The sequence below is a fragment of the Chelonoidis abingdonii genome, chromosome 2 (assembly GCF_003597395.2).
Source record: "Chelonoidis abingdonii isolate Lonesome George chromosome 2, CheloAbing_2.0, whole genome shotgun sequence".
Taxonomy (NCBI): Eukaryota; Metazoa; Chordata; order Testudines; family Testudinidae; genus Chelonoidis; species Chelonoidis abingdonii.
The window spans coordinates 239,567,508-239,585,927 of record NC_133770.1 but is presented as its reverse complement, the minus strand read 5'-3'; the positions used below and the strand labels follow the sequence as shown (position 1 = coordinate 239,585,927).

Here is an 18,420-nt window from a genome sequence, read left to right as displayed (position 1 = left end):
CGGCTCTGTTCGGCTAATCTTCGACCACGACTTAGATATTGGATAGAAGTTGCTTTTAGTTTGAATGAATGATAGAAATGGGCAGGATTGCAACTGCTTGAGGATAGGGGTCATTAATCTCAAAATGATCTCGGAGACAACTGGGAAAGTCGAGTTAAACATGATTTAATAAAGCAACTGCAAGTGTCCCACTTAGGAGAAACATCAGTTTCACACCACAGAATGGAAGGCTGTTAGGGGAGTACGGCAGAAGGGATCTAGGGTATGGACCACAAGCTAAATCTGTAACAGGGGATGCGTTACAAAACAAACATGATCTGGGATGCTTAAACACTGTGTTTGTGAGAACACAGACATCATTTTGCCGTCTACTCTGCGCGGTATGGCCTCAACTGTAATTGTCAGCTCGGCTGCATTTCAAGAATGTAGAATTGAGCGAGTCCAGAGAGCAACAAGATGAAGTAAAGGTTAGAGACTGACTGTGAAGGAAAGCTGAAAGAATTGGGTTTGGAAAAGAGAGACTGAGAGGGGACATGATACAGTTTCGGTATTTAAAGGTGTATCAGGAGGAGGCGAAAGGGAGAAAACTTGTTCTTCTTAGCCTCTAAGGATAGAACAAGAAGGAATGGGCTTAAGCTGCAGCAAGGGACGGTTAGGTTGGACATTAGGAAAAAGTTCCTGTCAGGGTGGTTAAACACTGGAATAAATTGCCTAGGGAGGTTGTGGAATCTCCATCTCTGGAGATATTTAAGAGTAGGTTCGATAAATGTCTATCAGGAATAGTCCAGACAGTATTTGGTCCTGCCATGAGGGTAGTGGACTGGACTCAATGACCTCTCGAGGCCCTTCCAGTCCTAGAATCTATGAATCCATGAACTCCACATGGCCACTATGCTGATGTCCAGGAGGGGTACATCCTGAAGAAAAGCCTTTGGTTGAGGGAGGTTTGAGAGCTGATAAAAGAGTAGAATGCATCCAGATACCCAGGTGGAGATGGCATGCCTTCTGATGCTCTCTGCTATGGCGACAGTCTCCAAGATTTCCTGATTGATATTGTTCTGTACAAGTAGAAGGCCAAGGCTTGTTAAACACCACAGGAATGGAATCTGTTCTTCTGTGGAAGCACGCAGTTTCGGGAAGAACATAAGTGAGTTAATGTATTGGTTAAGAGGAAATTCCAAAATTATTTTGGAGATAAATCTGGGGTATAATGCAAAGAAACTATCTTTACGGAATACAGTTTATGGAGAATCTGCCATCTTTGCTCCCAGTTCACCAACCCTTCTTGCTGACGTAATAGCTACAAGAAAAGTGAACTTCATGGACAGGAGGGACATGGAGCAAGTAGTTAAAGGCTCGGGGTGGGGAGTCTTGTTAGCACTGAGAGAATGAGATTCAGGTCCCATTGGGGCAGATTCTTCTGAATAGGCAGGAAAGTCTTTCCGGAATTCATAGTTTAGTAGATATGTGAAAATCGAGTAGCCTCGAGCAAGTGAATGACATGCACTAATCACTGCTAAGTGGACTGATGAGGAGCTGATGGATAGACCCAAGGTCTTCGAAGATAGGATACAGTCTAAAATGAGAGGAATATCTGTAATCTCTGGTAAGACACCTCTTTGTTGTGTCCAAGATGAGAAGCATTTCCATTTAGATAGGTAACATTTCCCAGCGGAGTCTTTTCTGCTATTAGAGAGGATGTCTCATGCAGATGAGGAACATGAATGTTCTAGGGATCCCACCCATCCAAATATCACACCCTGAGGTGAAGTGGTCATGAATTGGGGTGTTTGATCTTGCCATTGGATTGGGTCAGGAACCCAGAGAATATTGAGAGAATAACTGATTGGCAAAATGACATATGCAGGAGGCTGGGGAACCAGAAGTGTCTGGGCCAGAAGGGGACCTTGCTATGTTCTCTCAGATCTTGTGTAGAACTTGTGGCAGGAGTAGCATTGGAGAAAAGGCATAGTTGAACTGATCTGACCAGGTAAGAAGCAGTGCATTGCTCTGGCAGCGGTGACCTGGGGCTCCTCTGGAGCAATACGTGGTGCATTTGCTGTTTGTTTGAGAAGTGAATTGGTTGGGGTGTGCAGCACCATGTTGTGAAGTTTCCATTCGTGGTGAGTGTGCGTGTCTGCTGAAGCAGTCTGAGAGCATATTCTGCTTACCCAGAAGGCAGGCTGTTGATACGGTGATGTGATTGCTGATACACTGCTTCCTGAGGCTTACCACTTCTGCACACAGGGAAGCAGATCTTCCTCTCTCTTGCTTGTTGATGTAGAAGACAGGCATTTGTTCTCCAACATTATAAGGACATGGTAAGTGCAGATGAATGGAAGAAAAGACTTGTATGCCCTCCATACTAGTTCTGACCTTTGCTTGTTGTACGGTGGTTTTTGGGATGTGCACAAATGGGGATTATAACAAAACCACAAAATTCACTCTCACTTGTCATTAAAATAAAAAAAATTAAAATAATTGGAGATATACCTATCTCCTAGAACTGGAAGGGACCTTGAAAGGTCATTGAGTTCAGTCCCCTGCCTTCACTAGCAGGACCAAGTACTAATTTTTGCCCCAGATCCCTCAGCGGCCCCCTCAAGGATTGAACTCACAACCTTTCAGCAGGTTTAGCAGGCCAACGCTCAAACCACTGAATAAAGAATAAATGTTGCAGGCTTTTTGACCTTTTGGTGATAAGAAAGGGTAATCTGTGGCATGCTTATGCCCAAGAAAGTATTCCTGCTGACATCTATACTGGCCAGCACCCAAAGGCCCAAACAGGTCACATGCTCTGTTATACTGGGTTCTGTATACAAATTCCAGGAAGACATGGGCCTTGTCCTGAGCACTTACAGTCTAATTTGAAACAAGATGTGATAAATGAACATGACAAACAGAGAGGAAAAATATAATTTCACTTTTACACATACATATCAAGGGTTTAAAGAAGTACATACTAGACTGTACCCCTAATGTGCCTCACAAATATTCCTCTATATAGAATCCGCTAAGATATCAAGTGTAGGCATGTCATTTTAAAGAACAATGCTGAAAGTCATCTGCCATAATAAGTGATGAATGATTAGTAGAAAAAGCTTGTATCTAATCTAGGCAGCTTAAAATTGTGATTGCATGTGCATGATTATTTAACCCTTTTGAGCCAGAAATCAAGAATCCCCAAGTTTCGCATTTATGCAAAATACATTAACACTGATGGAAGGAGCTCTTGACCTGCTGATTTCAAGATTGTGACTTTTTAAGTACTACATCAGTTCAGAATGGATGACCTGTAGTTCTAAACTGAAGCTGCTGAATGAATTGTTCTGTTTCTTGCATAATGGGTGGAGACCTCTATCTATGATTATAAAGCATTTGCTGAAGAATTGTCATCTTGCCCTACCCTTGCCAAAGAACTGTGCTACAGACTCTAAGCTCATTTACAATATACACAAACATACACATGTATACACATTTTAATCATCCTAGTTCTGAAGATCAATCTTCCAAATATAAATCAAGCACAAGCCAACGGAGCTGCATGAAACAATAGCTCAGAACAGCCTCATTCACCTCAAGAAGTTACTATGGTCTAGTCTACCTAAAAAATTAGGTCACTATAACTATGTTGCTCAGGAGCGTGAAAAATTCACCCCACTGAGCAACGCAGTTAAACCAACCTAACCCCCGGCAGATAGCACTAGCTTGATGGGGAAGCAGATTACCTTCAAGAGCCCCTCCTAACAGTGTAGGTAGGTTCTTTACTTAAGCACTACAGTGGTGCACAGCTGTAGGGCCTGATCTTTTTAAGTGCAGACAAGCCCTATGAAATCTAACAAAAGTATATTTATCTATCAATACTGTTGTGTATTTCACTCCTGATCATTTTAGCAGAAACATCCAGATAACTTGCTTATCCCACAATCTCAAATTGCCTCCCATCATTCCTCAAATGCCAAAAGTCCCATTGTCCACTAGCAACTTGCCAAAACATCCAGATTCACCTGGACAATTTCAAAACAAAGTTGTACGGAAAGTTTAAAATGTGGGAAGAGCATAAAATAAGTTGAATTTGATAACAAAATAAGCCATAATGTTTAACTCATGTTAAAACTTCAATTCTTTATGAATATGAAGCTTATGGAGAACTCTCATTCAGTGGCATCACAATGCTGCAGAATCTGGAGACAATGTAATGGAATTTAGGTCCAGCTAGAGATGTGGCTCGTATAAAAGACAATGCTAACTTTCAGTCAGGGGAATCAATTTAGTCTGAATGCCTTGTTAATCTTAATTAGTAGTACATATAACAGAGAATGGATTTAGGCTATTTGTTGTGTTTCCATTTCATTTCCATTTCCAACTTCAATCAAACAAGACTTTGGTAGTTGAAGGACAAGTAAGAATTCTTACACTATGTCTAAAATAAAACTGCAAGCTATTATGGCACATTAAGGTCTGAAAACTGTTGGGGCGGGGGGGGAAGAAAAGCTCCAAGTAACTAGGCAATATGGCGTGGGGTCAGAAGTTTACATTCTTAGGCCTGCTAGCTAGCATGAGTACATGTGATCATTTATTATTTTCTTTTGTTCTTTTGTTCATGGTACAAGATGTAATCGATCAAGGGGGGGGTCAGTAGTCTGGGTAGAGGATACAGTAAATTAAAGGATCCGGTAGTTAATGAATTGTAAATGATGAATTGTAGCACCTGTGGAAATCTCTGTAAACAAGTAGGGTATAAAAAACATGGCAAAGGCTAGTGAGGTGTGCATGATTTGAGATTTGTATCTCCTGCACCTTATTTGATATCATATAAAGAGACTTGCTTCTCCACTCCGGTGTAGTCATTGGGATACGCACACTGGGCAAACGAACCCTAACTGTTGCCCCCTACAACAAAACGATTACAGTAACAATAGAGCTATATAGTACAGCACTGATGAAAAGCAAAGCACAGAAAGGAGGACAAAAAGGAGTAAGTGATTACATTAATATCCGCTTTTTAAATTAGAGAGGACTTTCCCAACACATATAATTAGGGCTGACAATTACCAACTCCACTAGAAAAGTCTACTGGTTTGAGACTTTTAAAACAGAGGCATAATCACTTGGTCTGAGAACAATAATACCACCATATCAAATGTCATGTTGAACATAAACATAAATACTGCTAAATATAGAGGCAAAAACTCACCAATGAAAGCACTCTCAGATTCCAATAGTGAATTTTTCAAGAATTCACTGGATTCATTTCTGAACTAAAAAAGTAAAACAGAAGACACTCAGTTCAGCTGTACTAGTGTCTGAGTGGTTTTTTGATTTGTTTTGTTTGGTTGGGGGTTTTCCTGCTTTTTGCTTGCTGGTTTGTTTATTAGTATTCTAGTGGTTCTGAAAAGTGTCGGATTGATGGTACTGGAAATTAGAGAAACAAAATGGGTGAGGTAATATCTTTTATTGGACCAACTCCAGGTGAAGCAGCAATTACATGACTCTTGGGGTAAGTTTTGATGTCTGTTGTGTGTGTATTTGTGTTTGTTGTGGTGTGCTTGCTGCTGGACTGAAATATACCATGTGGTCTGTTTGTTTGGGGACGGTGTGCTGAACATGTGATTGAGGAGCCAAGTGGCCTGATAGGCAAGGCTGAGAGCTTCTTAATGAGGCTTTGATCCCTATGCCCTTCAGCTTCCATCAGCCCTTAACCAGCGGGCGGGGCTACTCAAGAAGACCACGGCTTTAAAAAGCCCGCTCCTAAGCAACCAGAGGAGTGAACAGGAGTGAACAGGAGCCGCTAACAGGGGAGTTTTGAGAGGGAGTTGAGAAGGGGAGTGGGAGAGTGAGGGGCTAGATACACATAACATTCCTTAAACTTCTTTAAACGTAAGCCACACACAAAAAAACCTGATAAAAACAAAACCTCAACAAAGGAACTAACTTCAAGAGTAAAAAGATAATGTAGGCAGAAGTCCAGCAACAGAGAGAAGGCTACCCAGTTTATTGCACCCAATGCAGAACGTATGATTACCTGCCCAATAGGCAGGTGGCGTATGCGTGCATTCGGTGCAAGGAGCTCCTGGCCCTCAAAGACCATGTAAAGGCTTTAAAGGCCAGGGTATCTGATCTGGAGGAGCTAAGGGAGACAGAGAGGTACACAGATGAGACTTTCCGGGACACAATAGAATGGCCCCACCCTCTGTCTGACAGCCTCTGTGCTGTTAAGGAGGATGAAGACCTCAGGGAAAGAGCAGCAAAGAGTCCTGTGGTACCTTATACACTAACAGATGTATTGGAGCATGAGCTTTTGTGGGTGAATACCCACTTTGTCGGATGCAAGGAAAGACAGCATCCCACTGGGGCAGAGGGAAACAATCCCATAATTGGGACCCTTCTTCCAGATGATGATGTGGTATCCTCTCGCACTGAGGATACCTCTCCAGGGCAGGGAACTCCAGTTATTAGGAAAAGACAAGTATTAGTATAATGGGCAATTCAATCATTAGAAACATAGATAGCTGGGTTTGTGATGATCGGGAGAACCGCATGGTGACTTGCCTGCCTGATAAGAAGGTTATGGATCTCTCGAGACATCTAGACAGACTTATGTGTAGTGCTGTAGAAGAGCTGATCGTTGTGGTACATGTAGGTACCAATGATATTGGGAGGGATAGGATAGAGGTCCTGGAGGTCAAATTTAGGCTGCTAGATAAAAGATTGAAGTCCAGGACCTCCATGGTAGCATTCTCTGAAATGCTTCCAGTTCCACATGCAGGGACAGTTAAACAGGCAGAACTGCAGGGTCTCAATGCGTGGATGAGACGATGGTGTAGGGAGGAGGGTTTCAATTAATTAGGAACTGAGGAAACTTTTGGGAAAAGGAGAGCCTATACAGGAAGGATGGGCTCCAGCCAAACCAAAATGGAATCAGGATTTCTGCACTTAAAATTTAAAAGGTTGTAGGGCAGTTTTTAAACTAACAGCTGTGGGAAAGCCGACAGGTGCAGAGGAGGACATGGTTCAGACAGAGACATTCCTTACAGAAGGATCTTTTAATGGAGATTCTCTATGTCCTAATAAGAAGAGGATCGAAGATGATAAAATACAGGTAGGATCTGATGAGAAGCAGTCAAATGAAAAAAAAGTCTCATTCAATGACATCATATAATGGGAGACAGCTAAGAAGTGACAAGCTTTTCAAGTGCTTCTATACCAATTCTAGAAGTCTAAATAATAAGATGGGTGAACTAGAGTGCCTCATATTAAATGAGGATATAGATATCACAGGCATCACAGAAACTTGGTGGAATGAGGATAATCAATGGGACACAGTAATACCAGGATATAAAATATATCGGAAGGATAGAACAGGTTGTGCGGGTTGGGGAGTGGCACTATGTGTGAAAGAAAGCACAGAATTAAATGAAGTAAAAATCTTTAATGAACCAAACTGTACCATAGAATCTCTATGGATAGTAATTCCATGCTCGAATAATAATATAGCAGTAGGGACATATTGCTGATCACCTGACCAGAATGGTGATAGTTACTGTGAAATGCTCAGGAAGATTAGACAGGCTATTAAAATAAAAACATCAATAATAATGGAGGATTTCAACTATCCCCATATTGACTGGGTACATGTCACCTCAAGACAGGATGGAGAGAGAAAGTTTCTTGACTCCTTAAATGACTGCTTCTTGAAGCAGCTAGTCCTTGAACCCACAAGAGGAGAGGCGATTCTTGATTTAGTCCTAAGTGGAGCACAGGATCAAGTCCAAGAGTTGAATATAGCTGGACCACTTGGTAATAGTGACCACAATATAATTAAATTTAACATCCCTGTGGCAGGGAAAACATCACAGCAGCCCAACACTGTAGCATTTAATTTCAGAAAGGGGAACTACACAGAAATGAGTAGGTTAGTTAAACAGAAATTAAAAGGTACAGCACTAAAAGTAAAATCCCTGCAAGCTGCATGGAAACTTTAAAAAGACACCATAATAGAGGCTCAACTTAAATGTATACCCCAAATTAAAAAATATAGTGAGAGAACCAAAAACAGCCACCGTAGCTAAACAACAAAGTGGCTAAACAACATCTGATGAAGTGGGTATTCACCCACGAAAGCTCATGCTCCAAAACGTCTGTTAGTCTAAAAGGTGCCACAGGATTCTTTGCTGCTTTTAACAAAGTAAAAGAAGCAGTGAGAGGCAAAAAAGCATCCTTAAAAAGTGGAAGTTAAATCCTAGTGAGGAAAATAGAAAGGAGCATAAACTCTGGCAAATGAGTATAAAAATATAATTAGGAAGGCCAAAAACGAATTTGAAGAACAGTTAGCCAAAGACTCAAAAAGCAATAGCAACATTTTTTTAAGTACATCAGAAGCAGAAAGCCTGCTAAACAACCAGTGGAGCCACTGGATGATCAAGATGCTAAAGGAGCATTCAAGGACGATAAGGCTATTGAGGAGAAACTGAATGAATTCTTTGCATCGGTCTTCAAGGTTGAGGATGTGAGGGAGATTCCCAAATCCGAGCCATTCCTTTTAGGTGACAAATCTGAGGAACTGTCCCAGATTGAGTTGTCACTAGAGGAGGTTTCTGAACAAACTGATAAACAAAACAGTAATAAGTCACCAGGACCTGATGGTATTCACCCAAGAGTTCTGAAGGAACTCAAATCTGAAACAGCAGGACTACTAACTGTCGTCTGTAATCTATCATTTAAATCAGCTTCTGTACCAAATGACTGGAGGATAGCCAACATGACACCAATTTTTAAAAAGGGCTCCAGAGGTGATCCTGGCAATTACAGGCAGGTAAGCCTGACTTCAGTATCAGGCAAACTGGTTGAAACTATATAAAGAACAAAATTGTCAGAGACAGACGAACATAATTTGTCAACATGTTTTTCGTAAAGGGGAATCATTGCTCACCAATCTACTAGAATTCTTTGAGGGGGTCAACCAGCATGCGGACAAGAGGGATCCAGTGGATATAGTGTATGTAGATTTACAGAAAACCTCTGACAAGATCCCTCACCAAAGACTATCAAGCAAAGGAAGCAGTCATGGGATAAGAGGGAAGGTCATCTCATGGATCAGTAACTGGTTAAAAGAGTAGAAATAAATGGTCAGTTTTCAGAGTGGAGAGAGATAAATAGTGATGTGCCCCAGGAGTCTGTACTGGGCCCAGTCCTAGTCAACATATTCATAAATGATCTGGAAAAAGGGGTAAATAGTGAGGTGACAAAGTTTGCAGATGATACAAAATTAATCAAGATAGTTAAGTCCCACGCAGACTGCGAAGAGCTTCAAAAGGATCTCTCAAAACTGAGTGATTGGGCAACAAAATGGCAGATGAAATTCAATGTTGATAAATGAAAAGTAATGCACATTGGAAAACATAATGATGGGGTCTAAATAAGCTGTTCCCACTCAAGAAAAAGATCTTGGAGACATTGTGGATAGTTCTCTGAAAACATTCACTCAATGTGCAGTGACAGTCAAAAAAGTGAACAGAATGTTGGGAATCATTAAGAAAGGGATAGATAATAAGATAGAAAACGTTATATAGCCTCTATATAAATCCACAGAATGCCCACATTTGAATACTGTGTGCAGATATGGTCACCCCATTTCAAAAAAGATATTTTGGAATTGGAAAAGGTTCAGCAAAGGGTAACAAAAATGATCAGGGGTATGGAACAGCTGCCATATCAGGAGTAATTAATAAGACTGGGACTTTTCATCTTAGAAAAAAGACAACTAGGGGGGATATGATAGAGATCTATAAATCATGACTGGTGTGGAGAAAGTAAATAAGGAAGAACTAGGGGTCACCAAATGAAATTAATAGGCAGCAGGTTTAAAATAAACAAAAGGAAGTATTTTTTCAGACAACTCACAGTCAACCTGTCAAACTCCTTGACATAGGATGTTGTGAAGGCCAAGACTATAACAGGGTTCAAAAAAGAACTAGATGAATTCATGGAGGACATGTTCATCAATGGCTATTAGCCTGGATGGGCAGGGATGGTATTCCTAGCCTCTGTTTGCCAGAAGCTGAGAATGGGCCTCAGGGGATGGATCACTTGATGATTACCCATTCTATTCATTCCCTCTGGGGCACCTGGTATTGGCCACTGTCAGAAGACAGTGGGGGCTGACCCAGTATGGCCGTTCTTATGGTCTTATAGCTCTTCTTCTGGTCTGGGAAAGGTACTCAGAGTGCCACAGCTAAATATAAGATGGAACTGACCCAGTATGGCTTGGTTCTCAAACTTTTGTACTGGTGACCCCTTTCACACAGCAAGCTTTTCAGTACAACCTCGCCTTATAAATTAAAAACATACTTTTTTATATTAAACACTATTATAAATGCTGGAGGTGAAGCGGGCCTTGAGGGTGGAGGCTGACAGCTCACAACCTCCACGTAATAACCTCAAGATCCCCTGAGGGGTCACAACTCCCCCGTTTGAGAACCCTTAAGTAGTTAGCACATATTCTAAGGGACCACTCATGGTGAACTGGCCCCTTAACATAACTGTAGTTAGAGGACAAAAAGGGGGGTTCGTGAGTTACAGTTTGTTGTAATAAGCAATAAATCCAGTGTCTTTATTAAGGGCAGGTCTACACTTAAAACACTGCATCGGTGCAGCTGTGCCATTATAGCACTTAAATGAAGACGTTACTACACCAGTGCGAGAGATTCTCCTGCTGGCATAGTTAATGCGCCTCCCTGAGAGGCAATAGCTCTGCTGACTGCAGAAGCTCTATCTACATCAGGGTTTAGGTCGGTATAATGACTTCACTCAGGGGTGTGGATTTATCACCCCCCTAAGCAAAGTAATTATACCGATATAAGCTCGTGGTATAGACCTGGCCTAAGACCAAGATTTGTAGCATCTAGCAAAGTTATCAATTTAAGCTCCCAGGCTCGACTTTTGAAAGCGTTGTCCAGGTTTCTTTTGAGGATGAGGACTGACTAGTCAGATATAATGGGATCATTTTGTGAAAAGTGTTCACCCACAGGTGTTTTTGTCTTTTGCCATTTTCCTGTTCATTTGAGAGCACAGTGATTTCCTGGTTTCACCCTCACAGTTCTTAGTGCACTGGAAACCTGCACAACACTTTCAAAAGATGAGCCTGGGAGCTTAAATTCTTAAATTTGTTAGACACTACAAATCACTGTCTTAATAAAGGCATTGGATTTACAGCCTATTACAACAATCTGTACCCTACTAACACCCCTCTTTGTCCTATGAGTACAGGACTGTTAATGGGCCACTTCTCCTTGAATGGTCCCTTAGAATACATGCTAACTACTTACACTAAACTGTCTGTTTGATCTTGCATTTAGCTGTGATACTCTCAGTACCTTTCCCATTTGTGAAGAAGAGCTCTGTGTAGCTTGAAAACTTGTCTCTCTCACCAACAAAAGTTGGTCCAATAAAACATATTACCTCACTCACCTTGTCTCTCTACTATCCTGGGACTGACACGGCTAGAACAACACTGCACAGTACTGGAAATTTACAGTCTTCTTTATACCTACAAAACAGTGCACTGCTCTCAAATGTGCTTCAGTCCTGTTCTATTGGCAAAAATAATAGGATTAAAGATATTTGAGACTTTCCCTAATAATTCATACTTCGGCCGCTTTCCACAACAATCCGCTCTACTAAAACTGTCTACATGGGTGTCAGCTGTGACTGTGCTTTGTGTAACGTGAACCCATGTCCATTAGGAATTAAACCCAGAGTGGCAATTTACTTCACGAAAGATACTGAATATCCTTCATGACTTTTGGATTGTATTCAAAGTAGTGATCTAGACAAAAAAGATTCAAAAGCTTTTACTAATCCCCTATGACATCAAGTACTTGATAGTACAGAGTTAAAAAAAAATGTACTTCTATGCAACTGTAACTTAGTATTTGTTATTATGCTATTCTTATTACACACTTTAAAGGTCGAACTTGTAATAAACAACATGGCTGCAACCATTTATTACAGAATTGGTTTTGTAAAGGGATTTATGTGTTGAGAATCACTATAATGTCTATCAACTTTGAGTTCAAAGAGAAAAGAGACAATGGAAACTGAAAATTTACTGCAAATCAACCCTCCAAAGGAGAATTTCAGGTAGCTATTTACAACCAAAGTTCACTAACATTATGCTGAACAAATAACTGCTCTATTAGCTATGCATCATGAGGCAATGCAAGGATTTCAGAGTAATAGTTTAAGTGACATTCTAAGTGTCTGATTCTTCATTGCACTTCTTGTGGCCAGTGTGACTTAGTGGAGAATTAGAATTTGGGTTTTTGACTTTATTCAGTTCTTTTCACTGAACCAGGAAATAAGCTCTATGGCTCTTGTATATCTTGTTGGAAACAGTGCCTGATTTTTTACTGTCTTGCGCCTTGTTTAGTCATATATAACTGTGTATAAGTTCTAGCAAATTAGCATTCTCCACTAACTCACACTAAGTACAGCATTCTGCTCCTAACTTTGCACAGATGTACGTGACTATACAGGGTAAAAGGCAGTGAAGAATCCAGACATATGTCTGTATCAAGATATATAGCCATGGAACTTATTGCCTGCCTCAGCAAAAAGACCTGAATAAAGTATCTTATTTGTTATTCCTCTAGCTTGCCACTTATCCAGACAGATTGCAAGCTTAGTTAAATTTAGTTTTCTATTTCAATAGTATTCTAATGTACACTCCATCCAAAATTAACATAACTACAAGCCACAACACACTGCACATTTGAACAAAATGAAAAAAGCATATTGGGGAGAGAAGGGAAGGGAGCTCAGTTTCTTCTTACCAGTCCCATGTTTCGTGGGTTAAAGTCAGGAACAGAATCATCATGGTCTATAGTAGCCATCACAGCCCAGGGAGGAAAAAAAAGTAATGGACATAAACACTGATTATACAAGAACATATTTAAACATTTTAGCAGAATACTGTTACACAAATGTGGACACCACAATGAATCACTCCTAATTAAAGTCTTATCTTTACAGTCATATTCACTGTATTAATAAATAAACTGTGAATATTTTGATGCAAAATTTGTTTTAGCTGTCTTAATATTAATTTAAGTGTAACTAGATGGACCTAATCTAAATATTCAAACTGTTATTGAAGGAAATCTGATATTGTTACAAATACACAACATTTCCCCCAAGTGGGTATTCACAAGTCTCTTCCCAATGAAGAACAAAATGTAATATATTTGCATGTCAGAACTATATTTCTAAGTGGCAAAACCACTTGGTTATTTCTTGGCTTTGTGAAAGACATCTGTTGAATTTAAATACATTTAGGAATTATTATAGGAATGTCCAGACTAACCAGTTTTTGTACTTACTAACAAGATCTTTAAATATATTCAAGGTTAATCTGATGATATTAGCATTAAAAGTTATATTGTATCAACTTCTGGAAACACACCTACTCTCTGCTGCAGAAATCTTTATTTGGCAACTAAAGAGCAAATTTACACTGGGTTCCTCAGAGCAGATTCTGACAACCCTGGTAATAACAATGTGACCTTCCTATTATAGAGCATCAAAATGGACAATAGGGAAAGTAACTAACCTTTGGGGTGGCAGCATGGCTTAGAGAATAGGGCAACTGAACCAGGACTAAGAAACCTGCGCTCTGGTCTTAGGCAAGTCACTTCACCTCTCTATGTCTCTGTAAGAAGTACTGTTTCTTACCACAAGAACTGCATACTGTCTTCATTTAATGTAATTACAGTAGTGTTATTGAGAGAATACACCATTTAAAATAATTTTCATAAAATTATTAATTAACTTTTTACTTAGCCAGCTTTTTACTTAGCCAGTTTGTTTTAGATAATATGGTATATTTTTGGTTTTAAGCTCAAAAATTTGGAATTTTATACAGGCCCATAAGTATAGAACCTACTGCAGAATATTATTTAAAACTGCATTATTTGCTGCATGGGTTCCATGGAGTAACTCATCTCCCTACCAAGTTCTTCTCTATAAAGTCATGTTTGATGGCTTTAAATTTCATTTGGAAACTTGTGACAATATCAGGTGTTCAAAAACAATTCAATTAAGCTATTAACTATTTTCAAATTACAATACATTACACACCATCCCTGGACTTGCTCACCTCTCCCTCCTACAATCTCTTCTCAAAAATCACTTGTAACCATGATGCCTACAATTAATCAGGAAACATGATGGCTAAGCTGAAGACAGTTGGAAAAGTTGATATTTATAAAATTAAAAAAAAGAAAACCACACACAAAAACACCACCCAAACATTCATATAACAGGAGGTTACTTAACTGTAACTGAAGGTTCTTTCAGATGTGTAGTCCCTATCTGTATTCCACACATGGGTATGCATGCACACCAAGGCTGGAAATTCTTCAAAGCAGTGTCTGTTGGCCCACATGTGCCGTAGCTCTTCTCATGGTCCCAACTGAGGGTATAAGAGGCAGTGTGGGTAGATGCCTCTCCAGTTCCCCTTCTTACCATAAAGCCAACAGGAGCCAAAGCAGATGTGATAGAGGGCAGGTAGTGGAATATGACTAGGGACCACACATTTTGAAGAATCTCCACTTACAGTAAGTAACCTCCACTTCTTCGAGTGCTGGTCACTATGTGTATTCCACATGTGAGTGCCTGGCAAGCAGTGGGAGGATATGGCTTGCCCACGATCTCTCTCTGCTGTGGCAATAAAAAGTCTTGGTGATTTCCTAATGGGTTTGGTTCTTTGCAGGTGGAATGCCAGGGCATGCTGAATATTGATGGAGTGAAGTCTTTTGTCTTCAGAGGAAGAGCAGGTTTTTGGAAAAAATTCAGGTAAGTATTTTGTTTGATTGATATGGAACTCAGAGACAATCTCACTGTCTCTTACACTCTTAATCAGGAGCACGAGAAGAGCTATAGAACATATGCAGGCCAAAAGACATGGCCCATGAGTACCCATGTGTGGAATACACATAGGAAATAGTACTCAAAAGAAGAACAGTGTATTTAGGTATACAGAAATTGCAAATATTTAGTCTTTCTTCCTCTACCCTGCTCTTGCTGTATTGTTTGCCTTCTCACAGACAAGTTTCCGGGTCAGGAACCTTGTCTAACTCTGGGTCTGTATACCACCTACCACAACAAGGCTCTGATCTTGACCCGAGCTCCTCTGGGCACTACTATAATATACATAATAATAAGAATGATGTGCAAAGCCTTAAAACTATCTCTTACACAAATCTTTTCATTAAAATCAGTGTCTGCAGCATTCCCATTAACAAGTGCAAATAAAATATAAAAATTAAATTAAAATATGTTAATCATATAGCTCAAGCAAAGGAATCCATCTCTAAATTAATCCCGCACCCTGAATTAGCATTCAAATAGAAAGTTAACCTTCCAAGATGTGCCAAAGGACTCAGACAAGTGTATCATTCTGCTATAATAAAGATGATTTCCACCTCTATAATATTAATATTTTTGTTTTCTTGCTCCACTCTTCAAAAATGAAATAAATATTTTTACTTATCTAAAATAAGCTGATGAATTAAAAAAGATTTAGGATCTTAAGGGATAGCCATATTCAATATTCTATTAGTTATCAGGATTAAACAAACTTCAGGGCTTTAAAATCTATCTGTTCTGACAATAGTTACTATATAAAAATAGCCAAATGGATCTTAGGAGTAATAAAAGAATTCTTAGACCAAAAACTTGGGTAAGTTGGAGTTAATGTTCACAAAGCACTGTTAAATTAATGAAAAAAAAAGTTGTACGATTAACATCTCAAATATTAGAAAGCCAGGGAATTGTAACTTAAGGTTAAAATTTAAAAAGAATGAGACTAAGTCACTTGTACATTATTCACTCAGCTCTCCTGTTTGTATGACTGTCTCACACAGCAAGAAGAGAAAGGAAAACAATTAAAAGCATAAGATTGCAAAATGACAAAAATTGCCAGGAGTCGGGGCAAGTGTAGTATTTGAAACTACTTTTGTCATATGTTTAGAAATTTGTTAGTTTCTAAAGTTACAATGCAGCTAACATTTAAAATGTTTCTCTTATTTAAAAACCTGGGGAAAATACAGTAATAAATGTTTATGTAAAGAAGAGTTGCATCATAGCCACATAATTATTTTTTTTAAATCTGTTGCTCCCCCAGCAACGTTAGCAGAATCTCTAAAATTACTGTGAAAATAGGTTGGTCTTTGCCTCTAGAGCCAACAGCAGTGTAATCTTCTTACTATATATATGAAATATTATATATCACTCATTTCTTTTTCCCTTGAATGAGACAACAAGAAAAGCATCCGATCCATTTTCACTGGAGAAAATGGAGCTGAATTTGAATCTGAGGAAGGTAAACTGGAAAATTAACAGAGAAAACGGCAAAGAACACATATTTCTCTTGCCCAGAACTACAGAGTAGGAAGTGACAGTAACAGACTATAAGAAAGTGTAAAAGAGAAGATGGACAATGAAAGTCATAAGACAAAGGAGAACAAAGAATTGGGGGGCTGGGGAGAGTGTCCTCTACAAGGACCATGAAGCAGCTTAACAAAGAAATTTCCCAGAAATGTGCTCAGGGTTCAGTTACTCGTCTGCCAATCTAAACTGCCCTGCAAAAGGGAACATCTGGCTTTCTTCAGATTAATGTTATTTAAAATTACATTATCCATTCAGAATTGTCAAGAGATTAAATTGACAATCTGTACTAAAATTAATGGAATGAGTCAAAATTGTCTCTCATAGCTGGCAAAGCACACTCCTCCAGATAAATCAAAGGCAATGTGGCCTGCTAATCAGAAACTTAATCTGATTGGGAAAATATTACAGTTCAAAGATCCCTGCCTCAAGAAGGTCACAATTTAAGACAATAAGTGTATTTATATTTTATATACGGTATATAAAAGTTATAGTGTACATGAACATCAGAAAAGCTTGTCACAGAAAGAACCAACCCAAGAAATATAGTCTTAATTTTCCTCATTAATGCATAACATATTTTTAGCTCATCACGCAATAAACACACAACTTTTGTCCTTCAGGATCAATTCTGTCACCCTTAGTTATATTGGGAAGACTTGTAGAGTAAGATACTATCCAGGTCTCCTAGGACAGTTGCAAAAGAACTATTTTTCCCTACAAAAGCTACAAGTGGCAGGAATACTAAAGCCTTTACTAGCATTTATTCCAAACTCTTAGCAACTGGAGCTCTAGGTCAGCAAGAAACTCCAAATTGCAATTTTTATGAGAAGGGCTTCTCCCCAGGAGCTGTGCTGGACAAGTTTGGGCAGATAGATAAGTAACAGCTTGCCTGTAATAATGCATCTTGCACTCTAGAATCTGAGTATTCTTTAAAATAAAAAATATCTAGCTTTTATGGTGACAAAATAACCTCAAAAATTGTGAAGCAAATGCCATTATGTCTACCTGAGTCTTCAGAGATCCTGAAACAACAGCTCTGGCAGAGGTGAGAACTGCTCCATTCGCCTGAATGGACATTTTCTCTGAACATTACTGATTGTTAACATTACTGAAATTCATTTCTAACTAAAATATGTAAGAAAGAAAGATGACATTTAGATGATGTCACTGAATCCACAGTATGCAACAAAGCGTGATTATTATTTTAAGATAACCTGCATCCAATCTACTGCAGAGAGCATTCATTTTGGCATTTCAAGTGAGTGGAGATTTGGTGTAGAGGCAGAATTTGTGATTACTACTACTTTTTCAGGTAGGGTCTTCTTCCCCCTTTCATGAAGGCTGTAGCCTCAAAACTACCACCATGCAGGAAATAAAGTCTATACTAATTTAGTCTTTCTAGCTTTATGTATCTAGTGATCTTAGGGCATTCTATAGTGCACCTCAGTGTAGTATTTAATTGCTTCCCAAGTCAATTAGATCTGTATAGCAAAGCTTCTAGTGTACTTCATAGGTCTTTTGCTCTTCTCCCTTCTCTGTTAGAGGAAGGTCTGATCGGGATCTCTTTTGTTTTTATCTGTATCTCTCATTATTTCCTTTTCCCAATTAACCTAATTATGCTGAGGAGGATTTTGCACCATTGCCTGAAAGTAGTCAGACCCTGAAACCTCATTCCACAGCTAAAATTTCTCAGGCCTGGTCTACACTACGCGTTTAAATCTATTTAAAGAGTGCTAAATCGATTTAACGCTGTACCTATCCACACTACAACGCCCTTTATGTCGATATAAAGGGCTCTTTAAATCGATTTCTGTACTCCACCTCGACGAGCGGAGTAGCGCTAAATTCGATATTAACATATCGGATTACGGTTAGTGTGGACGGAAATCGACGTTATTGGCCTCCGGGTGGTATCCCACAGTGCACCACTGACCGCTCTGGACAGCAATCTGAACTCGGATGCAGCGGGCA

At 39.4% G+C, this 18,420-nt stretch overlaps 1 protein-coding gene across 1 annotated transcript in view; it reads right to left on the bottom strand.

Moving 5' to 3' along the window:
• Positions 1-18,420, bottom strand: part of CSPP1 (centrosome and spindle pole associated protein 1) — a 156,609-nt gene that overhangs the window by 20,126 nt on the left and 118,063 nt on the right. The window contains exons 26-27 of the mRNA XM_075063062.1: positions 12,834-12,880; positions 5,198-5,261 (exon numbers count right to left, since the gene is read on the bottom strand). Of these exons, the coding sequence (XP_074919163.1) occupies positions 5,198-5,261; positions 12,834-12,880 (111 nt within the window). The remainder of the gene's footprint in view (positions 1-5,197; positions 5,262-12,833; positions 12,881-18,420) is intronic.